At 39.4% G+C, this 25,027-nt stretch overlaps 1 protein-coding gene across 1 annotated transcript in view; it reads right to left on the bottom strand.

Annotated features, from left to right (window-relative positions):
* CASQ2 (calsequestrin 2) overlaps window positions 1-25,027 on the bottom strand; it is a 56,181-nt gene that overhangs the window by 19,284 nt on the left and 11,870 nt on the right. Inside the window, exons 2-7 of the mRNA XM_088147527.1 lie at window positions 15,076-15,160; window positions 14,441-14,541; window positions 11,770-11,881; window positions 8,484-8,557; window positions 3,312-3,442; window positions 2,504-2,549 (exon numbers count right to left, since the gene is read on the bottom strand). Coding sequence (XP_088003653.1) covers window positions 2,504-2,549; window positions 3,312-3,442; window positions 8,484-8,557; window positions 11,770-11,881; window positions 14,441-14,541; window positions 15,076-15,160 — 549 coding nt within the window. The remainder of the gene's footprint in view (window positions 1-2,503; window positions 2,550-3,311; window positions 3,443-8,483; window positions 8,558-11,769; window positions 11,882-14,440; window positions 14,542-15,075; window positions 15,161-25,027) is intronic.

Here is a 25,027-nt window from a genome sequence, read left to right as displayed (position 1 = left end):
ACTGACCAGCTCAGGTGTATGCTTGCAACAGCCACAGGAGGGACACCTGCGGCCATTGAGAGATTGGATCTGAGAACTGGGGGAACTCGAAAAATAAAGCATTGGTAAAATAAATTCTAAGAAACCTGATGAAATAAAGACAGGAGCTGCTAAGCCTTAACTTCAGCAGGGAGAGAAGAAAACTAAGGAACCAGGAATGCACAGTTTCTTATTAGAAGTGGGAGCATTCTGGAGGGCAGGGAAGCGGGGTTTATAGCTATAACAGAACAGCGATGTCTTTGGCACCAGTCTAGCCGCATCCTCCCAGGAGAAAGTCGAAGAGCGAGTACACTTGGGCCTGGGAAGAAAGGCAGAAGGAAGTGGCCTCCACTTAGACCAAAGAACAGCCAGAGGAATAGACCAAGACTCCCTGGCTACACCCTGCTGCCTCCTTGTGGCCGGTAGGGCACGGGACGCACTTCCAACGGTTCTACCCGCAGGAAGCCATTCGGCCTGCGGGCTCGATGTTAATACCGCAATTTATTTTTGGATCATGAAAGACCAATGGCGTTGTGGGAACAACACAGGAGCATGGAGCCAATTCCTAATCGGCACAAATCAGGTGTGTGGATGGAGCCCGAGTCTCTCTGCAAGTAAACTGGCTCACAGATAATAGCCTAGAAAGCCTGGCTGGGCTTGAAACAGCTTTTTCTCAGCTTTTAGGAGCTGAGAGATACAGGAGATCAAGGCCTGGATTCAGTGCTGTCTTCTAAGACTGGTGTTCTTCAGATAAACAGGGGCTCCCTGAGAATCTTTTAATTAGGGACATAAAGGATTGACCTAGGGATTTCTGCAGTCAAAGCATGTATTTTATGAGCCTAAAGATGCTGTGTTTGGGAAAGGGGGAATCTTTACTGAACTTCCCTGCTAGAGGTGTGCTTAATGCCCATTTGAGGTTTTACCACTGCTGAACTCTTCCCACTTCCTTTCAGGACCATTACTAGGAGTTGCAGGGACCATCTGGATGGGGTGAGAGGTGAAGGGCAGGAAGAGAACAGGTACAGAAGAGCTACAGAACAGCTTTCTATGTCCCCTGTCAATTGCATTATTACCAAACATCAAAATAAATGAGATGTAAAACTGCTGTAGCTTAGCTGCTTTAGATTTAAAACCCTTCCAAATCTTGCACTCAGAGACAAGCTGTTCCTGTTGTTTTCTATCTGTGGGAGAGGCAGGAAACAGTTAATGATGAAGTATTCAGTACAAGCTTCCAGGACCTTTTCTCCCCATATTCCAAGATCCAGTCCTGCTATTAGAAAAAGAGATGAGGTCTTTCATTCCTTTCTAGGGGTATATGTGTGGAGTATTCTCTAAATTATCTAAATGCAACATAGTACATGCATGTCTATCTTTGTATGATGTGCTCGACATTGCTTCTCTTAGAAGCAGGTCTCTTAGCAGTGATGGCTCATTCTCACCTGGTCTTATCATCTATACCCAACTCCTGTTGCTGCAAGAAATTAGCTCTGACATTTACAGAGTGCCCTGAATTGAGTTTTGTAGATTAAGAGAGGAAGAATCCTAGCCTGAATGCATATGTATTGGTTTGTTTAACTTTTGAGCAGGATATAAATACAGGAAAAGATTAAAAATTTAAAACCACTATGGAAAGCAGCACAATAAAATAAAATATTCATCAGCAATAAGACAGCAATTGCCATGGCATTAAAATCTCAATAATAAAACTAGCAATATTATACTGGGGAAAAATAGTAAAATAATATTTTTAAATACAAAAAGGACTGTCATGTAGATATCAGGTGAAGCAAGGTGCCCCAAATGAAAAAGCCCTTGCTCCTCTGGCCAGTTCTTCCTAACTTATTTGGCCAGAGGCACCAGAGAAAGACTTCAGAAGGCAAATGTCAGACTTGAACACCTAAATCATGAATACTAACATTACTTTTATTATAGGGTTACAGTAACAGAATCTTGCAACTCTGAATGTGCCTCCCTCCTCCCTCCCTTTATCCTAAAGAGAACTAGGGAGGGCCAAGTCTGAGATGCTTTCTCAAATTCCATTTCTGCTCTGGACTTGGATTTCTCTTATTTGACCATTGCCTTGGCTGCAGCTCTTCCTCCTGTTCCTCAAGGTTATTCTCACCGTCCATTATAGCAATCCAAGGATTTAGGTAGGCAGAAAGAAATACTCTTTTTGATAGCCTGCCCCAGGCTCCCTATGGCTTCATAGGCTTTACTACCCCTTTGAATTTGGCCTTGAAATGGCAAAGCACTGATCATAGTATGATCTAATTAACTGTCTACTGGCCCTGTTTGAACCAAATGAAGTTTCTGGATCATTTTCTAGGTTAGCTCCAGGTATAAGACATTGTAACAGTCCAAACAGCATGAATAACTTGCACGTCCAACCTACAAAAACCTTCAGGCCCTTCTTTTAGCTTTTCTAACCAGTCCAGGGCCTTTTTCATGTGAATATTCCCTAAAGTTTACAATTCCCATTGCTTACCCAAGTCTCAAACATGTCTTCAGGCTGCAACTTGCGCAGTGTGGCTCTGAAAGGGAAGCAAATGGTTTGTAGTTCCATTCAGTTCTATTTCAATTCATAAGAATGTGTGTAGGGAGATCAGACTCAGAAAGCATGACTGGTAAATCAGAAACAAGTTCCATAAAACTTTACAATCACTCTTCAACAAACGCAGAAGGACTGGAGGATGCTTAGGAAGGAACATCAGCAGATGGCATTAACTTGAATAGCAGCAGTGTACAGGAACTAATTCTCTCAGGCACAAAGTATTATAGCCTTTTCCTTCCTTTTTCTCTCTATTACCCATGTAGGGTAGAAAGAATTCTCTTCCCAAGAGGCAAGTTGTATGGCAGAAGCGTTACATGAACTGGACTTTCAAATAAGCAATGAAATGTATAGGGTGGGGAATGCAGACAAAGCCCTGTGGATTACAGTGTTGTGAGGGGGGGAAGGATTTTGTGTGCTAGTTAATAGATCTTACATTCTTTTGTATTTTTCACAGATAAATAGGAACCTTGAAAGCATACAGATATTAACCAGCCATTAGATCCTCCTTTTCAGTTACCAAATGTATGCTAATATCCATTCATAAAAGGCTCTTTCTGTAGGTTTTAGGAAAAACTACAGATAAAAATGGAGCCTATAAAACGCTAGCCATTGACCAGCTCTAGATATAATGACTCTACCAATCTTAAGAGGGAATAAATAGAAATTCATTATTTTTGGATGATTGGCACTTGAAATGTTGGTAGAAACATAGGTGAAATGCTCCAAATGCCATTCTCTATACCTTCTGTGCTCATTCACAAATTCAACCAATTCTTCTTCAGTATATGGCTTGTCAGGGACACGGATGGGATCATCCATAAATGGCTCATAGAAATCCACCTCATTTAGCTTTAGGCCCAATTTCTTGGCTACCTATAAGAAATGAAAAATGCTACATTGGTAAATTATTGTAATTTATTTTACTGAAAAGTATGGTACATGTAGTTATTGTGGACTCACCACAGTAACTTCTACTTCTGAAAAATACATTCTAATATTGTTTGGAACATATCAATATTATATGAATGTTCTTCAAATATTAAAAATATTCCATCTGATTCCTGAGTTTAAACAGTACACTCCATGTCATCAGCAAAGCTGCTTTGAAAGCTACAAAGCAAAAATATAGTTGGCACTAGCATATAATGTTCAGCATATAATTTTTATTTTTAAAAAAACAGGCACATGATTTTGTTATGAAAATTTATACCCTATGACACTAGGAATGGTATTTCTTAAGGTATGATGCTATAATAGCAGCCTAATTCATGAAATAAGCTCATGGAGCAAGCAAACAGGGGGAGCTAACAGGAATTTGTCTGTGGAGTCCAATAGAAGGAAAAGAGAGCAGAGAAACTGTATATTCTGAGGGACTGTGTACTGAGTTATGATGGGTGAAAATGTCATATCCTTTGTAACTGCTGATTACTAGGGTTGTGTTCTAAGAGATGCTGATTGCCCACTCTGGATGATAGGTGAATGTTTCCTTTTGGGTAAGCAGAGACTGTAAGAGGAATATAGGGCAGCCTAGTTCTAGGATACAAGGTCATAGAGTGAATGAATATGGAGAGCTAACAGAAGTTTGCCTAGGTAGTTCACTGAGGAAGTTTAAGGAGGAATCCCTAACAAAAATTTCCTCTAATTCAACCATGTGTAGTCTGGGAGCCTAAGAAAGGAACAGAAGAATAAAGGAACAAGACATAAAAGCCTTTCCATGGATGGTACCCTGAAAAGGAATTCTGAATGGACAAAAGTCTGCTATTGTGATCTGTAGTACTTGTGACATGTTCTTCCTACCTGAAAACAACCATTCATACACTTGCAGCAAATGCAAACTTCTAGCAGTCCTTGAAGAAGAATTGGAAGAGTGAATGGCCACACTTAAGCTGAAAAGAATTCTTCATTTTGAAGAAAGAAGGCTCTGCAAAAGATTTTTACTGTGGAAGCAATTGTTTCTAATGCAAGGGTTCTCAAACTGTGGGTTGTGCTCCCTGACGGGTTTGTGAACAGATTTTGTGGAGATCTCAAAATTTCTTGGGGATCAGATGAGTTGCACAGATCAATTCCCAGGGAAGGGAGGAAGAAAGAAAACCATGCTGCATTTAGTATGCAATCAGTGGGAAGGAGAAGCACAGGCTGTTTGCCATTTGCCCTGGATATTTTAGCTTGGGGAAAGGCTAATTAACACTAGCCCCAAACAAATCACCCACAGAAGGCCTGATGTATTTGTGTGGTTGCAGTCCAGCTTTGAGTGGCCAGAAGAGTTGAAAAGCAGGCAGGGAACGCAGCATCTCCAGAGCTCCAACTCCCAGAGAAGGCAGGAGGGAAGAAGCATGTGCTGCATGAGATGCAAGGCTGATGGGAGGGGGACATGAAGAGAGTGTGGCATCAAGCTCAACATTCTGGGTAAAACAGTGCACTCCTCAGCTGCTTCTACCACCATTGCCAAGCACCTACTGTTGCTCAGGGCAGAGCAACTGCTCCCACACCCACCCAGGAAGATGGAAAGCTTGCCTGTGTGACCCTCGGGCGTTTCCACCCAGTGGGATGGGGACACATAAAGCACACCACTTCTTAGGGTAACCTTGCCACCTGAGCTTCATTGCCCTTCCCAGGAATGCAGTTTCTGCAGCAGTTTCCCCCCCAAATAGCTTGCTTCCAGGTGCAGAGTGAGGATTTAGATCCCAACATTTTCAGCCAGCTTTATTTACTAAATGTACGGTCATAGCTAAATAATACCAATGTAAAGGAAAAATGTACCTTACAGGTAGAACAGAATATAAAAGCCAGATAGAAAGAGAAACTAAAATTCTTGTCCAGTAGTGGAATATTCATGTTGCTGGTTCAGAATTTGACTTCTGATCTTCAAAGTACAGTGGTACCTAGTATCTAATAGAACGCCCCTACTTATGAATTTTTCGAGATACGATCAGCTCCGGCCCCAAAAATTTACCTCGACTTGCGAACTCGCCTCAACTTGCGAACCAGATCTGCGGCCATTTTCCGCCCGTTCCACGTGGTCCGCGGCCATTTTTCCGCCCGTGCCATGTGGTCCACGGCCATTTTCCGCCTGTGCCATGTGGTCCGCGGCCATTTTTCCGCCCATTCCACGTGGTCCGCGGCCATTTTTTCACCCTGCCAAGTGGTCCGCGGCCATTTTCCGCCCCTGACACGTGGTCCGCAGCCATTTTTCCGCCCTGCCGCGTGGTCCGCGGCCGTTTTTCCGCCCCTGATGCGTGGTCTGCAGACGCCGGAACAGATTAACGGTAATTACATTGAACCTTATGGGAACATTTGCCTCGTGTTGCGACCAATTCGAGTTGCAACCAGAGTCACGGAACGGATTAAATTCGTAACTCGAGGTTCCACTGTACATAAGAGAATTTGGCCACTGCCAAGGCTGTAGAGTCATACTGATTAACCAGCAATAGTAATGTAAATGAAAATGATCTCTACATCCTGAAGAGTCCACTAAAAGAGGTGCAATATACCTATTTCTATTATCTCTATAAAACACCCAATATAATAAAACATGATTTAAGGATTCCTCTGCATTTGACTTGCGAGGATATAACTGATATCCTGATAAGGGATGCTTTGGAATTTTCCTTCACTAAAATGAAAATCATGAAACAAGAATGTGTGCATTGTAGAAAGTGAGAATGTTGTTAAAATAGGCTCCCTGAAATAATAAAGAAAAATTAGAATATAGGCTCATAATTTAATGGCCTTCGCGGTCTATACATTAAGGTTCAGAATATGGTATATAAATGTTATGAACTTGAGCTTTTAGAACAGAAAGGCAAATATAATTTAAATAGGTCTAACAGAGACCTGGGAAGGTGACTCCCACAGCTGGATTATAATAGTTGAAATATATGATTTGTGCAAAAGAAAACACAGAAAAGGAGGGATTGCAATATATGTTAAAATACCTATTCCTGCTCAGAAATCCAAAGGAATGAAATTAGCAATGCTGCACTAAATAAGCAAAGAAATAAATGAAAACAGTATCATTGTTGGTATCTACTATTGCGTGCTGAACCAAAGAGAAGATGTGTACTATGTCTTCTGAAAGAAAATCACAGAACTTTCAAAGAAGTATGGGAGACTTTAGTTGCATTAATACTGACTGGAAAACAAATTCTTCCAAGCATGATCTTTCTGACCTGTCTCCTGTAGACAATGGAAGGATAGCACAAGAGACTCAGCTAGTCTTGACTTGGTATTAATCAGTAGGAAGCACATTTGGGGATGTGACCATGTATAGCTGGAGTTCTTGATTTTAAGGGAAACTAAAATTGAGCATAGTCAAACCCAACCTGGAGTTAAGCAGCCCCTGCCCCCCTTAGTTTTAATGAACTTAACATAACAATAAGAAGGATTTCATGAAAGAGAACTTCAGGGAAAAAAAAGAAATGGCTGCACAAAAACCTTAGTGAAGATCTGAGAATAGAAAAGGGCACATACAGGAAATGTAAAGAAAGCCAGGTACAAAGAATACCCAAAAGTGGCCTAGAACTCTACAGCTGTATCAGAAAAGCAAAAGCTACGAATGAGTAGAGGTTAGCGAAGGATGCTGGGAATAAAGAAAAGGGCTTTAGACGTGTTCAAAATCAAAGAGAAAAAAAAATTAAAAGAATCAATACACCAGCTGCTAGCCAGATTGGTTCTTGATAGAACAGGCAGTTGTTAGGAGGGAAGTCCCAAGTCATCTTAGGTCTTAAAGATCAATAACATTTTAAATTATGTCTGGAGAACTACTGGCAATCAAATGATCCCTGTACCTTGCACCAGTTAGCAGCTTCACAGCTGCTTTTTATACCAGTTGCAACTTCCAGATACTTTTCAGGATTAGCCACATGGAATGCATTTTAGATCACTGCCACCAACTCTGACCAGCTCAGGAAGCATTCACAACTGGTGTACTACCCTTAATTGTGTGAAAATGAGAATATAGTGACAACTGAAGAACAAGGAACACTCACAGATTGCATATCCTGGCTATGCCAGAAGGCCTGGGGTCTCACATCAGTGGAGAAGGCCTATGGGGTAATTGATTTTGCCCCCCCCCCCCGTCATCTTGAATGTTCTTAGTATTTATTTATAGGGTTTGTTTTTACAGTTGATTTTAATGGATTAATTAAGTCTATTTATGGGGTATTTTTAATTGTTTATGGGTTTTTGATGTTAATTGTGAGCTGCCCAGAGTCACCCGTTGGGGGAGATGGGCAGCATACAAATTTAATTATAAATAAATAAACAAATAAATATCTGCTTTTTCAAAAAGTGTGCAATCCAGTTCAAACCAATCCTGACTCCATTTTTCCCTCACCCACTAGCACTTATTTTTGTCTAGATTTGGCTCATTTACCATTCAGCCAATTATCAAACTTAGACAAATGATCATAGGTAGTGATTGCTTCCTTGAGTTGAAGGGTAAGGAGTAGGAGAGCTCAGAATTAGCAACATATGGCAGCACCCCAGTCCTGGGGTTTTCATGTTGCTATTAAATAGCCTGAAGGACAAGATGGAACCCTAAGGGACAGCACAGAACAATAGCTTCAGGCTAGAACAGTAATCACCCAGCACCTGGGTTCTGCTCATGGTCCAATAGAAAAGATTCCACTACTGCAAAACAGTGCTCCCATGGTTAGTCCTGAAAAGTATCATGATCAAGATATCGAAACATGCTGAAAGGTCCAACAGAACCAGTATGACCACATTCTCTCTCCTGAACCCAGTCCAATTTCTGGCATAGTCCATCTAGCAAGATGACCAACACAGTACCATATTCTAGCTGTAAAACCAACTGAAATGGTTCCAAATAATCAGAATCATCCAGTGCATCTGGAGCTGTAGGACTACCACTTTCTCAATCACCAAACCAGTGCAGGAATCTTTGTGTCCTTACCCCTTTGTCGAAGGTGGCAAAGAACCTGACATAAGGCTGGAAGTGTTCAGCTGCCTCTTCAAATGCTTTGTAATCTGAGGAGAAGAAGGAAAAAGAATCACAATCTGTTTAAGTTCAATACAATAATTGGTATCACTGTAAACCATATGCTTGCCCTTACCCCATTGTAAAATACTGTAAAAAATATTGTATACAGGTACAGTAAATTATAGTAAAATGGTTTACTGTAGTCAATAAAGGCCTCATAAAAACATTTGGATGAATAGTTAATGGCACTTTAGGATCTTTAAATATCTGGGGAGTATTTTTCATACATCAGGATTATATTGACTCAACTTAGAATATGTGGTAAAAAAAAGCATTCTAAGTTTAAATTAAAGGTAGGAAAAAATAAATTACAGTAATTTACAGTAGCTTAAATTATAGCTTGAAGTTTTCATGACTAAACTATTAGTACACTGATTTTATTGATTCAAGCTGGGGCTTGTTCTAAATTAAGTGGACTGGAAGTTGTGCAGTCCCCGCTGTGTTCTAAATGCCTTCCTGAAATTTGAAGCAGGTTTTCTCCCATCCATTTTTACAGAAGCTTGGGTTATGAAAATTCATTATTGGATTTGGTTGAATCTGGCCTCTTTTGTTTGCTTCCTGTACCTCTGTCTCATTCACAGAAAAGCAGCTAGATGAAAAGCCTGGGATTTTGGCCTTTCAGCAGAATTATTAAATGTTGGTCTTGGTAGAATAAGAGCTAGTGTGGCAGTGTTTTTTGATATCAAACAATTGAACATCTTGCCTACTGTGAGAAAATTATGCTCACAGCATAACTACTTTCTCCCTAATTCTCTTGAGCAATTCTTTTGTAGCCATTCTAAAATACAGATCAGCTTTTTCTAGAACATCAATCTGTAACATTTTACAGGTCAAACAAGGACTATATAAGGCTCTTAAATGGTTCTGGGGATATGTTAGAAAGAAAACACATATGGTCAAAGGTATTTAAATCAAAATGTTTTGAAAAGCTATCTTTTTAATGCTGATTATTTACTATTATTATAGTAATCAGAGTTACTATCTCTTCCAGGGCTTGTGTGTGTCTTTTTCCTCAAACTCAGACATCTGATAACATTAAGGTAATAGTTTAAGTTAGGATGATCCCATGTATAGAACTTTGTATGTTAAACGGTCAGTATTAAAAAAATAATTGGCAGTTTTATCTCTGTTGTTTGTTTGAATTATTTTAGATATTAATTGTAAATAACAGGTGGCAAAAAATAATTGGCAGTTTTATCTTCTCTTGTTTGTTTGAATTATTTTAGATATTAATTGTAATAACAGGTGGCAAATGAGAATATCTACCATCTATCTGGATGAGAATATCTAACATCCAGCCATGCACCCTCTCCCACAGAAATTACAACCTTGTAGTGTTTAAGACACTTTAGATGTTGCTGAGGGACGCGGTGGCGCAGCGGCTTAATGACGCTGAAAGTTGCCGGCCAGAAATGGCTGACGCTTCGGCGGTTCGAGTCCAGCTTCACGCTAAACAGGGTGAGCTCCTGTTTCCTCCCCAGCTCCTGTCAACCCAACAGGTCAAAAACTCACGTGAGTAGATAAATGGGTACTCTCACTCCGGTGGGAGGAAAAATGCTGGCGGCGCCTTGCACGGGAGTCGGGAGCAGCTGCCGGTAAGCGCGAAACCACGTGCGCCCAAAAAAGGGCGCGAAGCAACAGAAACCCACCTCCTGCGCTTGCCAGCTGGGCTCTGCTCTAGGAAGGAGGCTCTGGCAAACCACTTCCGAAACAATTGCCTTGAAAACTGCAAAGGACTCGTCCAAAGCAGTCACTGCAGGGTCAGTAATGACTGAGCGCAGACAAAAAAAAAAAAGATGTTGCTGAACTAAAGCTCTCAGCATTCCTGAACATTGGCCATGTTGGTTGGGGGTGCTGAGGTTGTAATCTATCAATGCTTGGAGGAACACAGAAATCAGTCTGAAAGTTAAGGCCATACTGTTGCCTTATGTCTATTGCGGAATACAATCTTGTCTAGTTCTGCTATCATAATATAGTTTCCTTTTGGCCAAGAACAATAACCTAGGGTATTTCTGTGTATTGTTTTTAATCTGTTTTTTAACGATTCTAAGCCACTCAGAGCTTATAAGAATTGAGTGGCATAAGCATTTTCATCAATCAACCTGGAGCGAGCATATCTAGTCTTTTAAACATAACTTAAAATATGGAGTGGAGAGAAAATTTAGGCGAGATCAAGTCCCCTTTACCTCACCTCCTGGCTACAGGACTGAATGAGTCCAACACAGGGGCAAGGTCAAGATGGCAGCCACAACTGCAGAATCAAACCCTTGCCCCCTTTTTATGTGTGCTATCCTTGACTTTGTTTTAATCCTCCCTTATAGATACCCCTGATCCAACAAGTTGTTGAAGAAGAGATCCTGGCTCTCATTTTAAAAATTGCTGGAAAACAAATTTAGCTTTTCCAGAAAATGAAACTTGAAGAATTATACATTAAATTGTTGTTTTAAAAGTGTAGAGATTCTTGAAAAAGATTGTGATTGTGAGCTAAACGAACCAGCCTGAATTAAGGAATAACTGATGGAAGATGCATCTAACAGCAGCACAAGCATGGCCTGTGGGGTTTTTTTTCCCTGTGTTCTCATAACATACCAGAGGCAAACTTAAGTCATCCTTAGATGTACCAGCATTAAAATAGTGATTTCCATCTTATCCTAGCACATATTTGCTGTGGATACAATCTGATGTACTTGACCAATCATTCTACTGAAGGCACAGTCAGGATCGGCCAGCCTCCTTCATTTAGTGTGGGCTCCCACTTTCATCAGAGGGACTTCCCTCTGGTCCCTGGGCCATACTGCTTTGGGTTGCAATTTTTTACTTGCACTGCATTTCCAATCCAGCTGGGAGGATCACACTTCAGTATGGTTTTTTTTTAAGACCACCACACAGAAAATGCCTCAGCTTGTTTCTAATTCAGTGTATATAGAAGTACAGTCTCTGAGGCCTTTACACCTGGAGTAGGTGTAACAGAGCACATTGTCTTGTAATGCAAGGAGCTGTTCAAACCTCAGGTGATGACTGAGCAAGGACAGCAAGTATATACCTACTTTGAACTTCTGTACTACACAGGGGTACACATAGTGCATGTTGTAAAGAATATACAAAAGTTTTAACAAATGTATCAATTCACTTCAGCCAAAGGAAAAAAATTATATTGCTTTCCAGCTCCTTTCAGATTTCATCATGACTTAGAACGCACGTTCTGAATCTTCTCCTTTGAAGTAGCCAATAAGTTTGATCTCCTCTTCCATGTGGTCAAAGGCCTGAAGCTCCAGTTTGTTGTTAATGATTTCCACAGGATCTTCCATCAGCTGTCAGGAAGAAGGAGTTTTGACAAAGAACAACTTATACATAACACAAATGCAGTGCCTTTTTTTCTGATAGGAAACTCTTAAACTACATGCTATATGATACTGCATACATAGTGTAGAGATGCTGTTTTATTTTTGTCTTTATGACAGTACTCAGCAGTTTAGTTGGTGTGGCCACCAAGCTTGGTGAGGAAGGTTTAAACCTGTCCATGGTCTTGAAAAACAGCCATTGCCACTCCTCCTCCTCCTATAGAAATGATCTTACTACACTGATTAGATTTTCATCCTTTTTAAGCCATTATGTAAAGCAAATTGCTAAGGGTAGGAAAAAATTAAGCCTGCCCTCTAATATATAGTACACTTCATGAGCCTCTCTGTCTCTCATACACACAAAGCCAGAAGGGCAACTGCACATGATGTATTTAATATATGAAATTCTTAAGTCAAAGTATCCAAATCAGCTGGACTACTACTGTTTGCCATTTGTTGAAGTTCAGGAAAAAACAACATATTCCCGCCTATGCTTCCCTAGGTCTATAGTCCTTATACAGGAGTCCATATTTTGATCTCCATTCAGTGCTGCCGCTGTTATGATGAATTGTGAGTTTCCATGCAATTACTGCCTACAACTCTCTGTTCCTCAGAGCTTTCTTGTTATGGAAAACTTCATATTGAATCCAAGGAGAATCATGAAAAGTTTTATTCTCAGTGCCTATGTCATGTCACTGTTTGTCACCAAAGAATGAAATGAAAAGAAATTTAAAAGAACTCACTGTCACAACATAGTGAGGGTCAGTGGCTCAAATGGCTTGTATATTTACCATATATACTCACGGATAAGTCCACCTGCGGATAATCCAAGCCTCAACGTTTTTGTATGTTTAAATTTTAACAATTGCCTTATCTGCGGGTGGCAGAGTTTTCATGGTATTTTGGTTAAAAATTTGAGGGTCGGCTTATCTGCAGATGGGCTTATCTGCGAGTATATACAGGTACTTTAAAAAAGTATTACCATATATACTCATGGATAAGCCCATCCGTGGATAAGCTGAACCCCTTTTTGTGGGTATATTTTGGAACCTAAAATTCTCAGCTTATCCACAAATATACATGGGTAAATGAAATTTTGAAGTTCCTCAAAGTACTGGATGCTAATAATTAATAAAAAATCTGACTGAACATTATTGAGACAGAATATTAGAATATATGGATATATACATTTTAAACATTTCAGAAATATTCAGAATAATTAAAAGAACCAGTTCCTTTCCAAAAAATTTTACATTTATGATTACTATTGGACTAATACTTCATTAGATAATTTCAATATAAAGTACTGCATATGTTAAGATCCAATCCCAATAAAAAGGAGATAGCAACTGAATTTCTACATTCATTATGCTGTTCATGGTTTGTTAAATAAGGCCCAGCTGACCACATACAAAACACACAATAAGCCAAAAGTAAACAAACTGCATTGACGTTTAGCACAATATGTAAACCTAATTAGAGAGAAAAATACTTCAGCAACTTCAGATATTCATGTATGTTTTAATTAGCTAGCCAAATGGGTCAACATAAAAGAATATTTTATGCAAGTCTAAATGAAGTATCCTTACTTGGGGGGGTGGGAGGAGGAGCGTAAAAAGATTTTATGTGGAACTCACTTAATAGCTATATTAAAATAGGCAAGGATTAACCCACCTGAGGCTTGTTGCCTTGGAAATAGATTCCTTCCCAGGAAACTCCAGGGGGCTTGCTAGTATATCAGCTGGCAGTCATGCTTTCCAATCCAGCTATGTATGTTTATCCTAAAGTAAGTTCTATTTGTTTACCCACAGAAAAGCATCCATCGAATTGCAGCCCCATTTTGCCTGTTGGGGGTATTCATTCTTTATTTTAAGAAGCTTAGAAGAAAACAAGGGTTCAGGCCTTTTATCCGTTTTCTTTCTGTTTCAAATTTATATGCCCCCCCCCCATTCCCAAATGATGCTGTGTAGCTTATATAAATGTTTAAAAATCCACAATCGGCAGTTAAAACATATCTAAAACTCTAAAAAGGCTGAGTTGAAAAGATAAACAGTATTGTGATCCACTCTGAAAGAGGGGGCAAGTCTCAGTTCCAATTATAATTTGTGCCACAAAGTAGCTTTGCCATTAAAAAAGTGGGTTTGACTGTCAATATGGGGATCTGCAAAAGATGGACTGTACAGTACAGTAGGCAATCCTTGAAATATTGAAATATTAAAATTTCTGTTTTAAACAAGTAAAATCAAGTACAGTAGCTGAAGTTGATCTTCCTCATGAATTTATTTTATTGGTAAAATTAGTTCGGGCCCATTTAAAAGCAGAGTTTTGATAATTGTTTGTTATAGCATAATAGATACCTTGAGTTTTGAATGGAAATAATGTTTGTTTCTTTGACTTAAAATATATGATTTGCATTACACTATATTATATTATTTTTGTTCCCTGGCAAATATGGCAAATTAAAAAAAATCCCTGTAACTAGCACTAACGATAATATATTATTTCTACTGGAAAACAGGATGAACTTACATCTAAAAGGAATTCAACCAAGACATCTGCTGCCATTTGCCCATCAAACTCAATTATATGGTCCTCCTTAAAGATATATAGGCTTCCTTCTTCATCCAAACCTGGAGAAAAGACAAAAATGCAAGTAATATGTGTGTCAGCCCTTCAGTGTGAGTGAAGGGGAATGCAGGTCACTTTTCCTACATAAGACACAGTGAAATATTTTAGCTCGAGAGTTCTAGAGAAACTTACTCGTAGAATACATAGCATTATTAGATCTGGAGTGCATATTCAGATGGCCAGTAGATGGCCCCAAAGAGTTAGATAACCAAGCATCTCTTTGCTGCCATGTAGTGGTCATCTAGAGTTTTGCAATCAAGATTAGATTTGTTGCTGCAGTATAATCAGAACTAATTAATTGCATAGGTAAGTTTGAAGTAAGTTAGAATTCAACCAGTGGCTTAAAGGAAAGGTTTGTATCACAGCCACACTGGCTTCATTCGGACACTTGTATTTTTAAGCCTGGATATTAACAAAAATGCATGAAATATAGTACAATGCTGAGTGTCCTGCAAAATGTAGTTTGGTTTAGGTCATCAAAACATGGTGCTGGAATCTCTCATCATCTTGAAGAAGGAAAAATAGATCACACTTACCTAGTTTTTTGGCAAGCTTTGCATCTTTCTTAGAATCCAGTAATCCAAAGGCAATGCCTTTCTCCTCTAGGACCTGTGCAGCAAGCTAAAGAAAGACCCAAACAAATCGTAAGTCCAGAAGGACTGTGCAAGGGTATGGGGCAATGAGGGATAAAGGTAGGACTCAAGTAAACCAAACCCCAGCCTCCACTCTGCAGAAGAACCCTCCCTCCAGAATCACACTCCCCCCCCTTGTGTTGAGTCTTTTAAGATGTAAATGTAAAGACAGAGATTTAAGTTGTTTGTGGACTTTTTGAGGGTCTTGCTGCCTTTCTCCCTTTTAAATGATCTTGCAGTTCAGATCATAGCTTACAGCAGAAAAACAATGATTTTTAGGGTTTGAGAGTCTTCAATTTAGAAGTGCCCTAACATGAAAAAAACATGCATAAGAAATAGAACATGACTTAAGGAAGACACCATCATCTGGATGATCCATGAAACTACCATAAGTACTTAGCACAAGTATTTTAAAAGATCCATCTGGAAGCAGCCCTGGTTTCCCTTGTGTTTGCACTGAATTGTGCCATAAGAAATCTCTGAGCTTAGAGTTTTCCTCTCAACAAAAATAGGGCACAAAAATCTTTGGGAAACAGTGACCCTGCAGACCCAGCATTTCCATTTTATATGTGTGACCTACACATAGCTTAGATGTAAAGAGAAGAAAGCTGTGATTCTAAAGGCCACTTTGGTGACAATGAAAATTCTAGCAGTACAAAGTCGTCTCTAATGTATACCATATAGTGTGCCTCTCAGTCCACAGATCCCTCTCCTTAGAATTATTGAAATGTCATACAGTAGCATAGCTCCTGTTGAAATGCAGTTGCTTTATATCTGTGCTATAAATAACCTGAACCCAGGAAAGCACCAGGAGGTTAAAGAAAATAAGCATCAGGTGCAAACTTCATTTCTCTCTACTGCTATTGAATCTGTCAACTGCTTTCATAGGCAGGAGTCCGAACCTTTGTTAAAATGTTAGAAATACACTCGGGCAGAGAACACTTAAAAAAATTACATTATTCCAGAAAGACATAACAGTATAGGTAGTAAATTGCATTGCCTAGAGAAGTGCATGCCCTCGATTATAATACATAAAATGGAATGCGTGAGAGAATGTATGACCTATTATGTTTTAAGGCTTGTGTTAAAAGTATGTATGAAAGGTTATGCAAGTATCGTGAAGTAACTGCCATTATAATGGTCTATATTTTTAGAATGGAAAGAACTTTGCACCAGAGATATAAATATCTATTCAAACCATTTGAAGGTCACATGCCATTCTGATTTACTGTCTTAGTTATGCTATGAGAGATGAATAAACCATATGCTAAAGATTTTGTATCCATGATATGGGGCATCCCCCATCCCATGGCAAAACCACTGAAACAGTCAAAGCACTTGCCTCCTCCTTTCTTTGCCTTCTGCCTGCCTGCACTGAGAACCTGAAACCCTTGCATGCCAGTTTCCATGGGATTTTACAGTATGGGTTTTAATGGCAGTGTTTGGAAAATTAATTTCTGAAACACCCTTTAGAAGTGTGGATGAACACAAAGATTAATAAAGGGTCTATTGGCATACTATGAATTTTGATAGTCTCCGTTCTCAACTTTCTTTTAAGAATAAAATAGAACAAATTTCTTGAGAAAAGGTTTACTGTAATACTCACTGGATCCAGTGTGGATAGAATCATAATACACTTTGGTCCTAGAGTCTCTTCCTCATGGCTACATTATTGTACATTCTTCCAATTCTTGAGTCAACATAAAAGCATGCCAACGTAATTTGCAATGCCTTGATGGGTAAACCCTCATTCCTCAAGAATGAGGCAGAAGCCTGGTGCTGTCCTTAACAAAATTAGAGGAATCCATCAAACACATTCCTTAACTTGTCCCACATTAAATGTGCAAGGACAGCAGCAGGCATCTGTACTGCTCCTGAGGCAGAATACAATGTTAACATAGTTAACATAAGAAAGAGCCTCAAGTGAATGGGAAAGGGAATCATGGTGCTGAAGCAGAATTTATGGAATAAGAAGGACTAGACGTTATTCACCAAGATTATGAATAGTCTAGTTAACTATTGTGAGCTCATTAAAGAGACATTATGTTCACTGTTATGATCAACAAAGCTAACACAATGAACCTAACTTTTAATTACAAAACCTTATTTGAGAGAACTTGAAACACATTAGCAGTTAATCTGTGTTAATTGGGAGGACAATGTGCCTATTCTATGTTCTTTCTGCTTGAAGTTATTTTCATACAGCTATTGCACAATTCAGAAATGTATTTATTTTCAGTAGCATGCCTGGTAATCAACAGTTCAATCCAATTTACAGCAACAGAGTTCCATTCATTCCAGTTTTCTATAATGTTCATTGTGTTATTGTTCAGTATCCTTAAACAAATAGTAGGGCAGAAAAAACACTTCGGATTGCAAAGAAAGTTTTGAAAGAAAAAAAATCAAATTACTTAAGATATAGCTCACCATCAGTGACAACTATTGAACATAACCCAGCAGAATTCAAAACCTAAAGAAAAATCTAATTCCAATAGCCTAATCTTGATTTTTCTGATTAAGAGGTGGAAAAAATTATGAGCATTTCTCAGGGCTGGGCAATTTAGTGTTAGAGCAAACCTATTTATAGTATAGTAAAGAGAAAAAGTTAACTTATCTTGTTGGAGGAAAAACATGATGGGCTTTAGCTGATTTACCTAACAGTAGGACCTTCAAATCATATTCTGTGAGACTGAAGTTGGAATACTCAACAGAAACTACAAACATTTTATTTCAGTTTCTGAAAAGATACACTCAATAGTTGTACAAGCAGTATCTGAAAACCTAAGAAATCTTTTCTGTTCCATCTTAGAAGAGAGAGTTGCATAATGGGTGTGACAAAGGGGAGGAATGGACAGATAGTTCTATTGTATTGTTGTAGTTAAGATCTATGCTTTGTCCTCATTTGCAGTTTAGCACACCTCATCATGCTCTGGCAACCCCTTTGGTCACATATTATCTTCATTTCATCTCCAATCTTATGTTGTCATTAAAGCCACATCCGTTGTGCATAATCATGGCACAAATATGCCCCAACCATATCTTTTTTCTGCTATGTTCCTAAGACATTGCCTTCATCTCATCCCCAACTCGTGAATGAGATGGCCTTAGCTGCACAAATGTCAAAATACTATTCATTTCCCCCCATATTTCAACCCTGTCCAAGAACATCTTCTCAGTGTGTAAAATCTTGCTATCCTTGGAAAGAAGTCAAGTGATGATGGATAATACCCTAACAGGGTAGTGTGAAAAGGCCCTAAACATACTAGTATTAAAGCAGTATTTTCCCCCTTAAGCCAAGACTTTCCCACTATGGGCCTTTCCCTACTACTGATTAAAGTGTTCTCAACCTGCCTTTGAACTGACAGCAACCAACATCAGCATGAAATTTGCTGTTCCACTGCTGATTCTGTCTTTATTGCCTGTGTTCCCAATCACCATTTGACTTCTCCCCAAGGAAATGAGTGACCGAGCCAGACAGTTTTATACTTCCTGAGTCTATCCTTGGGACAGTGTCAGAAAGTGGGGAAATATCACTTTAGTATTGGTACCTATAATAATCACTTAAGACTGTTTCACAAATGAGCTGGGGATTAGAGGAAAACAATGTCATAGGGGCAGAGGGTAAAGTAGGCATGAGGGTGTAAATGGAGACATGCCCATAGCTTCCAGGTATGTAAAATCTATATAGGTAGCCACAATAGAGACCGGAAAAATTGGTCAGTAAGCAAGGCAGTCATTAAGTTAGTCACCACGTGACCAGACCCAATTTTATGATCATTTTTACAATGGTTGTTAAGGGAATCATATGGTCAAGTGAATTACATGGTTGTTAAGTGAATCCAGCTTCCCCAATGGATGTTTTTGCCAGAATTTGCTTAACAACTACATGATTCACTTAATGGCCATTGTAAAAAAGGTTGCAAATCACAATCACATGACAGCGGGGGGGGTGCAATGGTTTGCGACAGTCATGTGAGTACAGGTCATAAAGGAGTTTCTCTGAGGTCCCACTTTTCGAGAGATTTTTGAAACCAATTTCTCTCCAGATTGTTAACATGGTAGAAGAGAGGAGAGCAGAATTCTACTGTTGTATTAGGGGAAGAACAAGAAGGGACACACTTGCACAATTCCACTTCAATAGTACTCTGAAATTACCAGACCGCCATTATTTTGTTTGGGGAAAATATTTTCATTGTACCAGTGCTCTTCTACAATGTTCTGGAATTGTATCAGTGGACACCTTTGGAGGCAGCAGCCCTGTTTTACTCATTGCAGCATGCAGAAAATAATGAGTGATATTTAAATGGATTTTTCTTGCTTAAATGTTAGGGTTTTTTGTATTTGACAGTTTCAATTATTGATGCCCTGAAGTAAGAGAGGTAGTTGATATGCTCAACAAGACTTCAGCTAGTTGCACAATCATGGTGGCATCCAACTCTTTCCTTTCTGGGGATATTTCTGCTCTGGGATCTTCCCATGTCTTTCTTTATTTCACATTTTTAAACTTGGGAGATGCCCAAATGGAGTGTAAGAAGAGGAGCAGACAAATGAACCTAGAGAAGACACACAGAGTTCTGAAGTCTGATCCATCCTACTGCATCTTTAATATCCTGATATTCCCCCATCCCTGGACTGATGACATGCTGAAAGGGCAAGAGCAAAGCCAAGTGACATGTGGGGGAATATGACACAAAGGCTCAATCTGTCAAGAAGGGCTCTTATACTCTGAAGCTTCATAAGCAGTTCCACGACTTCACTATTGAAAATATTTCTGGACCCCTCAATGAAGAGCAGCTGACACAAGCCTCAGTGGTTAAGGAGGAGGACTCTTTGGGCTCTGCAAAAGGATCCTGTTCTTTAGGAAGAAGTGAGGGGGACTGAAGCAGTAAGATGTTGGCTATCAAAAAGAAGTGTGCTGTCTTTCTGGAGCACACATATAAGATGTAGCAGAAAGACTCCTTACACCTGCTGATAAATATTTCTAAAGCCACTTCCTAATTTTTAACTCTTTTGCTTTTATTCCATTCCATTTTATCTTATTTTTATTTTATTTACTTTTTATTCTTTTTATTCTTGTTCTGCTGGAAACCTGTATTCTTTCCATTTCTGCCATGGGGAAAAGGAAGAAGAGGCAGAAGAGTTCACATTCTGCTTCTCAGACTTCACTCAAGCCTACCAAACAGCTCAAAGTTGACAGTTATTTAAAAAGCAAACAGCTACTTGCTGTAAGTAATCAACCCCCCTCTACTTTTCCTGATAGCCTCTCTAATAGATATGACCCCCTGGAATGGGATCTACAAGTGGATCCCCTTTAGATCTTTCTGCTTCTCTCCCTGAGGAAGCTTCCCTCTTGCAGATTGCAGCCATCTGTCCAGCTGCTGCAAGGCTTATACAACAAGGGGATGAGGATTTAAAAAACAAACATGTGTCTGATTTTATAACCAGACAATATTTACTGACCGCACAAACAGTATTGTCAAGTTTGAACTTCTAACCACAATGAACAACAAAGTGGACACTATAAAAGAGTCTCTTATTAAGCTTAAACGCAGTCATCCAAATACTATTGCTGAGTCAGTTAAAACAAGCTCATCCAGGGACAATCATGTCTCAAAAGCAGATAATAGTGGTAGAAAGGTGGATCCCATTTTGGAACCTAAAAAGAGAGTGAGGAATAAATTAAGAGACCTAAACCTACATCCAGAGGAGCATGCGAGGCAAGTACCGCTCTCTCAGGAAGTATTGGATGAAAGGCAATTACATCATAACTGTTACTTACAGCCAAATAGATCACTACAAATCCAAAATAACCCAGTAAATAGAGGAAAATGGGGATCCAGAAGTTCAGCCATTCTCTCCCTCAATCAGCTTCTTTCACTGTGAAAGGCAGTTGATTGATTTGCAGAAGATTGAATGGCTTCCATCCAGGAGAGACTCTAAACAAATTCTTCTAACCTTTAAACATCCTACTATCGCCAGTATGTTGTTCAAAATGAAGCCTTTTTTGAGCACGTTTGAGATCTTTCCACTATGTGTGTTTCACACAGAGGGAGTTAGCCCATTAATAATTCATCTTGGCAATAAGAGTGCTTTTACTTTAAAGTTTAATTGTAGCAACATAAAAATAGGTAACTCCAAGGACATTCTCTCACCACTGTCCTTGAGAAGAAACAGCCTGAGCAAGCAATCTGGGCCTCCCATAGCAAGTCAGTTTTCTGAAGAACCCTTAGAGACAAATTTGATTAACTCTTTCAGTATCTTGCCAGATACTGAACAAATGGGTATTATAAAAAGGCTAGATGATCTGAGGAAATTATTAGCAATAACAGGTAAAGCTGCTAAATCTTTAATAGAGCTGGTCACCCCAACTGCTCAAGAAAATAGTACCTATCTTGAGAAACCATCTGCTGGTTCACCTCCTATTTTAACATGGAATATAGACGCGGAAAAGAACAACAAGGAGTCCTCGGGAGTAGTTTCTACCATACTCCCCTTGCTTCCTGATAAAATACTGCACCACACAGAAAATGTAAGAAATGGAAACAAAATTGAGGCCGATAGGCAAGAGGAAGCAAGATGCACCCCAAATCTTTGTGAGTTACCAACAGAGGTTGGCCACAGAGTAGGACTGAGCTACAAGGAGGACACCCTTAGCTCAACACTTCTAAAAATAGACATAAACCCCAAATCATCTGTTAGGGCTAACAGCTTATGAAGCAGTCCAAGGTGGGTTAAGGAGAGAACTTGAGGCAGGAAAACCATCATTGCCTAGGGGTAAGCTATCCCTTTTGGATGTTGATACAAAGTTGCCAACTTGCAACAGTACCGCACCCAAATTGCTGCTCGCCTCAAAATCTGTCAGAGCTCACACAACAGCAAGGCAGTGGTGAAGGTAGACAAATTTCAAACCGGTGTGTTTTTTTCTAATACCGAAGGAATCTTGGATAACATCACTCCCGCTGAATGACTGAAAGACCCATGTTCTTTAACCCAAAATTCCAATACTTTCCCCATCACCCCCACTGATACTAAGCACAAGGGTTCTATCCAGTTACTGACTTGGAATATCTCTGGCTAGAAGAACAAAATAACAAATGGGGACCTGGTGGAATTCCTCTATGACTTTGACTTCATAGCACTCCAAGAGACATGGTTGACCACAGATGATGAAAAGGTTCACTTACCAGGCTTTAGTTCCTGGACTATTCCTGCAAGGAAATAAAAGACTAAAGGGCAGGCATCAGGAGGATTCACTTGCCAAGGCAGAGCTGGGCTGGAAAGGACAGGAATTGGTCCTTGGAGATGATTCTCCCCATTATTTAGCTCTTAAATTTTCATACGAATTCTCTGAAATGGTGCTACTGAAAATATGTTTACCACCACACATCTCCCCACTTTTCCCCTAATATTTGGGTGAATCTAGAAAAGACGGTATTAAAGATAAACTCAAATCACCCTAAAGCTACTGTAATTCTAGCAGGAGACTTCAGTGCCATGGTGGGGGCCTCCTTATTTGATTTTGTACATCTGGGTGTTATTCTTGAGGGCTTTCTTATCAATGACCCACCCTGGCACTCTAGAGACCCCAAAAGAAATATGGCAGACTCACAACTGGACTCCTTGATCTATAAATGTAACCTCCACATTTTAGGAAATAAAGAATCTGGTTTTATATATCCTTTTACATACCATTCAAGACACTCTAGCAGTGTTTTAGACTATTTATATGTGTGACAAAAAACAAGACTCGGCTATTTTCAGACATCCAAGCCCATGTGAGGGAGGATAGCGATCACCAACCAATCACAATCCATTTCCAAGGCAAATCTGATACTAGATTATCATGATAAGAGGCTACTAGCTAATCTCAAAGTGAAGCAGAATAGAAGCCTCAAGTGGCCAAAGTAGATATTAAGGCAATAACCACCTTTCTGAACAGGCGCAGACTTGGTTAAACTCAATTTCCTCCCCTATCCAAGGTCCAGATAAAATCCTGACCCAATATGCTGATCTGTGTTTTTTGTTGAGAAAATTCTTAACAAATAAACTCCCCACCAGAAACCAACAGCAAATAAATTCCAACTGGTTTGATTCTGACTGTCTACATACCAGAAAGTTACTGAGGACAGTGATGCATCAGGCCCAGGGACACCCTACCATAAGTAACCACACTAAAATGTTAAAAATTAGGTGTGATTATAAGAAACTGATAGCCTCTAAAAAAGCTTCCTACATAGCTAAAATATGGTCAGAACTGGAAATTTCAGTGAAAGGGACAAACTCAATTTTCTTCTGGAACACCGTATCTGGTTTATTGAAGGAACGTAAATTCCTATTCGATATTCCTATTCCAGCTTCAGTTTGGGATAATTTTTATGCAAATTTATGTTCAAATCCTAACCAGGGCCTCCCGCATAAGCAAATCATTGATTCTTTAGCCTTTGAAAACCTTCACCCTGGCCTCAATCAAATTTATTATTCAATCTCTAAAATCTAACAAGGCCCCTGCAGAAGGTTTTCTACTCCTGGAACATTTCATGACACATATTGATTGGTGGGCCCCATTGTAAGTAGGGCTGTTCTCCCATATAAACAACACAGGTTGCATCCCAGTGGGATGGGAAGTCGCCATTATAGTGCCCATATATAAAAAAGGAGACAAGGGTGACCCAAAAAATTATAGACTCATAAGCCTTATGGAAATCATGGCTAAGATGTATGCTAAACATCTTTTGAGCAAAACAGAAGACTGAGTAACGGAAAAAAATCTTAGTAGAGGAACAAGCTGGATTTAGACCAGGGCACTCCACAGTAGATAATTGTTTTATTTTACACCACCTTATAACAAAACCGTTTACCGCCTTTATAGACTTCAGTGTGGCTTTTGATTCCAAAAACAGAAACATTCTGTGGAAGAAATTGGCCAACTTAAGCATGGAACCTGGACTCTTGCTCCTGGTTAAGACCCTCTATTCAAACACCCACTTGAAAGTCCATACGGGTGTAAATGGTTCTCTAACTAAGAGTATGCCTACCCATAAAAGTGTTAGGGTTGTATTTTAGCCTCAATGCTTTTTAACCTCTATTTCAATACTCCAGATACTCATGTGCCAAAGATCCATGATAAATTTATTAATATTTTTATATGCTGACAATATGATTCTAATGGCACATTCTCAAATAGGCCTGAGAAGACTGTTGCAAAACCTATTGCATTCTCAATTCTTTAAACAACAATAAAACCAAATCTAAAGTGATGGTATTTAGCAAAAACAAGTGTGAAATATCACTGGCAGTTGAATGGGGAGCCTATTGAACAAGTGAATTCTTTCACTTATTTAGGAGTGGCTTTTACCAACACAGGGTTGTGGGTAAATTATTTTAAAAGAAGCTTGGCAAGGGCTGAGGCAAGTACCAAAAGATTATATAAACTATTTAATTATAATTACCCAGGTACCTGACCCCCATATTGAAAGTATTTAGGGCAAAATAGTCCCAGTGCTGACCTATGGTGTGGAATTGTGGGGCCTCACAAAAGCTGCCTCACTTGAACAAGTCGAGACCTGTTTTTTAAGAAGCTTACTGGGAGCTGACAAGAACATGTCAGAGCAGAAACAGGTATCCACTCCATATGCAGCCACTCAGTAATTAAAGTCTGTACCTATTGGCAGAGGCTCCATTCAATGGACTGATAGGCTACCCAAAATATGTTTAGCTGAACAGATAAGTATAGCTCACCCCACCTCCTGGGTAAGCTGACTTACCAAAGTTATTTCACAGCACAGGTTTTCCATCCAATATTTATATATATTTATATTTACTCTCAACTGCCTCCCAGGCAAAGGAAATTTTTAAA

Source organism: Python bivittatus, unplaced genomic scaffold, assembly GCF_059951505.1.
Source record: "Python bivittatus isolate LINGU-HERP-01145 unplaced genomic scaffold, Pbiv_v1 ctg000520_np1212, whole genome shotgun sequence".
Taxonomy (NCBI): domain Eukaryota; kingdom Metazoa; phylum Chordata; class Lepidosauria; order Squamata; family Pythonidae; genus Python; species Python bivittatus.
The sequence above is the reverse complement of the archived record's forward strand: the minus strand, read 5'-3'. Positions and strand labels throughout refer to the sequence as shown.